The 5,761-nt window shown below is 37.4% G+C and overlaps 1 protein-coding gene across 1 annotated transcript; it reads left to right on the top strand.

Annotated features, from left to right (window-relative positions):
• The first annotated feature begins 414 nt into the window (after positions 1-414).
• LOC121984660 (protein APEM9-like) lies at positions 415-5,315 on the top strand. Its single transcript, XM_042537721.1, has 8 exons — positions 415-1,064; positions 1,135-1,194; positions 1,967-2,131; positions 3,067-3,144; positions 3,377-3,659; positions 4,236-4,573; positions 4,694-4,827; positions 4,977-5,315. The coding sequence occupies exons 2-7, from the start codon at positions 1,142-1,144 to the stop codon at positions 4,812-4,814; spliced, it is 1,038 nt and encodes a 345-aa protein (XP_042393655.1). The 5' UTR covers positions 415-1,064; positions 1,135-1,141; the 3' UTR covers positions 4,815-4,827; positions 4,977-5,315.
• The last annotated feature ends 446 nt before the right edge of the window (positions 5,316-5,761 follow it).

The raw sequence follows: 5,761 nt of genomic DNA, 5'->3' as shown, positions 1-5,761 counted from the left end.
ACTTTTCATTTTCATTATTTTATTACAGCTGGCTGACTAACTTAATGGTGGTAAGAACCATTCTCTGAGCGCAGATCCTACAGTGTAAATATCGCAGATCAGATTGTTCCATAAAATCCAATGAAAGTACTGATGCAGTCCTTGAACAAGTTCGTGGTTTCAGTGACAATAAAACAAAATAAATATGTTTCATCGTCTACCGATATACCGAACCTCAGTAATATTTTCTTTATAGTGATTTTGTTCTAAAGTAAAAGTATAAAATATTGAAAATGGACGAATCATCATGAGAATTTTTCAAAATTTTTAAAAATTTTCTAAAAATTTCTATAACTTAGGTTATAGGGATAAAAATTAAGTCATGAGAAAATATGTTTAGAAATATTTTATTTTTTATTATTATTTCTTTTTCTTTTTTTTCTTTTTCGTTCTCCTCTCCCCCGCCGTTTCTCTTCTCCCGTGCGCGTGCCCTAACCGTCCCTTTCTCCTAACCGGCGCCGCACGCCTCGCGATTAAGCTCCCTTCCTCTTCTCGGCTTCTCCCTCGCCGAACCCGATTTTCCCTCGCCTCTCCTCCTCTCCTCTGCCCGACGCCGACCCGATCCATTCTTCATCGCGCCGCCGCCTACCAACCTCCTGATTCCCCTCTGCCTAGCGTCGGCAGCCGTTCTCTTCATCTCTACCCAAGTGCCGCCGGCCTCCCCTGTGCCCTAGCGCCGCTGCCTCCTTCACCCTCTTGCGACACCGCCGGCCTTCTCTTCTCTTCCTCTCTTCTGTGCCCTAGCCATTTCACGCCTCCCGATCGACATTCGCGCTGCGCTACCGTTCGCCGGAGCATTGACATTGCCGATCTTGCTGTGCCCAAGTAGCAAAGGACCGTGCCCTAGATCTGTCCCTCGCTGCCGCACCTCTGCACAGTGTCGCCGCCGCACGGAAACAGCGCCGCCGCACCTCTGCACCTCACTGTTCGGACCACCGGATCTAGTTCAGCCACGCTGTGCCATAGTGTGGATCATCTGCCCTCTTCGCCAGCGTTGACCTAGGGTTCTGGCGGCCAATATTGAGGTAGGCTCTTCTCCTAAATCTGTAATTTATGTTTTGGGTGTTGTTCTGATAAGGTGGCTAACCAAAACAGGAATGTGATGGCTGTTCTTTCTGTCTCTGCAATATGGGATGAAATTGACATCTCTGAGAGGTAAAGCTATCTTAGGATATATTCTTTTCAGCTTATATACTGTTTTTATTATATAGTAGGGTTTTTGAGTTTACCCTCAATATGGGAGGAAATGTAAAGTTATTTATATGTATTATTATACATATAAAAGCTTTGCGTACTTTGTAATTTCATTTGTGTGCCTATATGTAAATGTCTATGCTAACTGTATCTGTGTGATCTATGTGGAATTTGAGTAGAAAGTTCCACACTTTAGATTTTACTTGTAATCTATATGCTTTAACTGAAGTCTTTAATTCTGTGGATTTCTTGGATACCAGACCAGAACTATTGGGAGATTAATCGTAACTAAACCTATCAAGACTATTCTGCAGTAGTTTTAGGTATATAAAATCACCAAAGTCTTGAATTTCTTAAATTTGAATGGATATGTTTAGAGATCATTAATCTCTGAATATAATATGTTAAGTTGTTCTTCAAGATGTCTACTGTTCTCTTCTTCCTTTACATTTTGTTTGTTAATTTATCTGCAAAGTTGTACATGAATGCATTTAGTTATTTATCAGCGATGTTATTCTCGAAAAAGATTATTCAAGTCTGTTTGCTGATAAAATATCTGATAGCATACTGCCCTTACAAGTAATCCCTATTTTTGAGGTCATCAGCATTGAAACTCAATGCTTGGTTCAATGTTACTTCTTTGCCAAAATTTTTATGCTATTATTTGTTTATCAACATAACCCGATTATGATATTGTTAAACTGTGCTCATCATTGTTTATTCCGTGGGGCAGCTATCTTGTTTGTTGCATGTTTGAGGAGGCAACAACCCTTGCTGTTTCAATTCTTCATCGTGTATTATGTACTCCCTTTGAAAATGCAACAGATGATGTTCAGTCAGATGAAATTTTGGTATCAGCCAGTATGGTTTTTATCCAGTCAATGAAACAATTGAAAAGGTTTGTAATTGTATCCTAAGAAATGTTGTTGCAGACTTGTATTTCATTTTAGTTATAAATAAATATAATAATCTCAAGATATTCAATTGTCAAACAATCACAAATTGCGGAATGAAATTGACAACCCATTTCTAAGATTAATCTTTTCCTATACCAATTTAGGTAATTTTCATTTTCTATTCCCACATGTTCTTTCAGTACAATGTCATTTGGACTTAGTAAACCATACCTTAAAAGTGCAAAAATTTAGGTTAATTTGAACTAAGAATGATTAATCGTTATATGTTGTGTGATTTTAGCAATAGCGAACCAGAATTGACAGAATAAGAACAGGTTTAGATGTTCAACGATATGGAAACAATTTGGAGAGATGGATGTGTTCAATGACCAATAAAAATCCATAGTTACAGTGGATCAATTTGTATTTGAAGGAACAAAGCTATAAAATTTACTTAATGGCAAAAGATGAGCCTGAATTAAGTAAATGATGGGATAAGATCCATCAGAGGATTTCACATTCTTGGGTGACACCTGGCTTGTAGTTGTATGCTCATTAGAAATTATCATGTCCAAGGATAAGATGTGCAAAATAGATTGTATATATATATCTTCAATAAAAGAGGCCAACTGATTGGCTCTTGTTAGAGGACAATAAGGATCCAAAAAATAAGAATTTGGAGCAGTATTGTTGGAGTTTCAGCATCCATACAAGTCTGGATGCATGTTATATAATAAAATACAAGAGAGACATGTTTCCTACTTCATTTTATAGGTAAGCGCATTCCACAATAAGTCTGGTCTAACCATAGTACTCTGCAGCTGCCACATTACTATGCTGTTCCTTTTTCCTTGAAGGATGATATGTTTTCCAAATTATTCAACCCTTCTTCATACATTGACTGATTCTAGTGCATCCTGTTCCCATAATTTTGCAGGACAGAAGAAATAATTGTTGAGCTTAGAGCATTGTTTGGCTCAGTTGCAGCTATACCTGTTCAAGTGTTTCTGTCAGGGTAAAGTTCTTTGTTGCACCATTCATACTTTGCAAAACTTATGTTGGCTTTGTCTTTAATCTGTTGCTTCTCTCGATTGTTGTAAATATCTGATTTGTGCATATTTGAACTTGGCTGAGCTTGTTTTCTCAGTACTATAAACCTTTTGATATACGGTAACTTCATTAGACAAGTTCCCTTGTAAATATATCTATTTTGTTTTATTATAAAGCAATATAGCAATGATTTGTAGGGCGTGCATGCAAATTTCTGAAGGATATACATCCAGCCTTGGGCCAATCTTTGAGGAATTCCTCAGCAAATGGAAGCTTGTGGATGACAAAATGTACATTTTGACAGATGCAGAACCTCGATGTTCTGATAAAGGAAGCCTAAAACAGCTTGTAATGAGTCCTGAAAAGTACTTGGCGGTTGCTGAAGTTTATACCATAACAGTACTTGGGCAAGACTTTCATAATCTTAACCTTGCAATATCCTGGACAGAGAAAGCAGAGTTGCCTGAAGCGAACCGTCAGGTAAGACTTCCATCTCAAGTCATATTGGCTTTCTGCATGTTGATGCATGCAATTCAGTACATTCTGTAATCTAGTTGATCTTAAAAGTTAAAACCCAAAATGATATCATAGATGTCATTCATTTTTATGCAAATTATGGTCCTATTTATAGATAGCAGGCTTTTTAGTCTTATACGCCCAACTGCTAATGTATACTTTCACCACCGGCGAAAGGATTTTAGGTGTATTGATTCTACTAATTGTTCTCATGAGATCTTTTTGTATGTTTTCCTAGATTCATACTAGGAGGCCCAACGTCTAACGTATACTTTCACCACCGGTCCTTTTGGGTGTATTGATTCTACTAATTGTTCTCCTGAGATTTTTTTCGTATGTTTTCCTAGATTCATACTTGGAAGGCCCTTTACTGAGTCATTAAAATTGAATTACGGCATAGGAAGGCAAGAGATGCCTCTGCAAAAAGTATTAGATATTTCCAGTTCAAATCTCTTATCCATGATCAAATGTTTATTCACATTGTCATCTTTAAGTTTCTTTAGAAAATCCATTAAAGTTTTCATCATTCATCCTTTTCAGGTCTTGCATAGGAGGTTACACTCTTTGCTAGGTGCCCAAAGGCTAGACCATGGGCACTGGTCTCCTGCCAATGGGTCCATGCAAATTGGAAATGAAACCTACCCTAAAGCAAGAAGACAAGAGCTGCAATCCGACGAGAGCAAATCGATAGCGAGTTCTTTAAAAACTGCTCATCCAAGCAAGAAAATCGTGGATCAAATATTCTGGTGGTTTGATACAGTCCGTATCAAAGTTGTCAACATTCAGCTGGTTCTTCCTCGTGGGAAAAAATTGCTCTTTGGCTTCTTGATCATTCTAGCCTCCTACATTCTCCGTCGCAGAACTACTACCCTGAAGCGGTAAGGTTACTCATTTCTTCACATCAACTGCTAGTGAATTTTTGTCTAATAGGCTACGTAATGGGTTCAACAAGTTCATCAGTGTGCCATCACTGACCTATCGCCTTGCGAACCACACAGATTGGTCGCTAGACAAGCTTCAGTTGTTAAAGGGGCTCTGCTTGATGCCTGGCGACTAGTGTTCTCTGTCCAGGTGAACCCGCTGGCTGCTATCCAACAGCTTCCCTCTGCTCCGCAATGAAACGCCCATTGATGTATGTATAATAATGCCCAGTGGAATTGAGTTTATACTGTGCCCATTATGTAAACAATACTATTCTAATTGTTTACACTTCATATAGCTGTTTCTGTAATTCTCAAAAATTAATATTTATTTATTTATTATTTTTTAAAATAATCACAGGACACACTATAAGCATCATGGTCGTCAACCGCTGCTCTGACTTGGAGAGAACATTTCCTCTAAATTATACTGATGAGGATGTTCATGACCGACACAAGCCCGAGGAATGTATTACTGAGTATGAGTTGCGGCAGCAACTAGAGAATGAATCATACATGCACAGCCGATGATCAATGGCCATTACATGTCATTTACAGAAGAAATATCGAACAACTGATCAGTGTTCTTGAGAAAGAGTGCCATCCTGATGAATCTATATTGTTGCAAATGTATTGGAGTGTACATTTCCAGTACCACTAATATAATAAAAATGTAACATATATATTTTCAAATTTTTAACAAAAATTATAATATGTTAAAATTTTTCCCTCTTTTATAAATATATAAATACGCAGCTTTATACATTACATATAGAATCAATTTTGTCGGTTTCCACGATTTGAAACCAACGCAAAGTCGGAATCTCCTTTGTTTTTATACCAAAATGAAGTTGATAAATCGATAAATTTATTTTATTTGATTGGATTTTTAAGTTATAGTGAAAAATAAGACACTTTGTTCATTATTCATTCAAGAAAGTAACAGTCGCATAAACATCGGGATTTCTATTTTTGGCATTAAAACCTTCCAGAAATCAATTTCCAATTTCCACAACAAAATATCATCTGGCGGTTTCCAGGCATCTAGCTTTTTCGCAAGGATTACAATGTTTAAATTCTCATAGACTCATATTCGAGAGCGAAGACGACAAAGTTTGCAAAATTGCAACTCCAACTTGCTCTCAG

This window comes from Zingiber officinale, chromosome 5B (assembly GCF_018446385.1).
Source record: "Zingiber officinale cultivar Zhangliang chromosome 5B, Zo_v1.1, whole genome shotgun sequence".
Taxonomy (NCBI): Eukaryota; Viridiplantae; Streptophyta; class Magnoliopsida; order Zingiberales; family Zingiberaceae; genus Zingiber; species Zingiber officinale.
This window is presented reverse-complemented; position numbering and strand designations above follow the sequence as displayed.

Bases quoted from the DNA above. Each gene is read 5' to 3' on its own strand.
- LOC121984660 (XM_042537721.1), top strand. From the start codon at position 1,142: ATGGCTGTTCTTTCTGTCTCTGCAATATGGGATGAAATTGACATCTCT. The intron at 3,145-3,376 runs GTAAAGTTCTTT...AATGATTTGTAG, and splicing joins GTTCAAGTGTTTCTGTCAGG to GGCGTGCATGCAAATTTCTG. The intron at 4,574-4,693 runs GTAAGGTTACTC...CGAACCACACAG, and splicing joins AGAACTACTACCCTGAAGCG to ATTGGTCGCTAGACAAGCTT.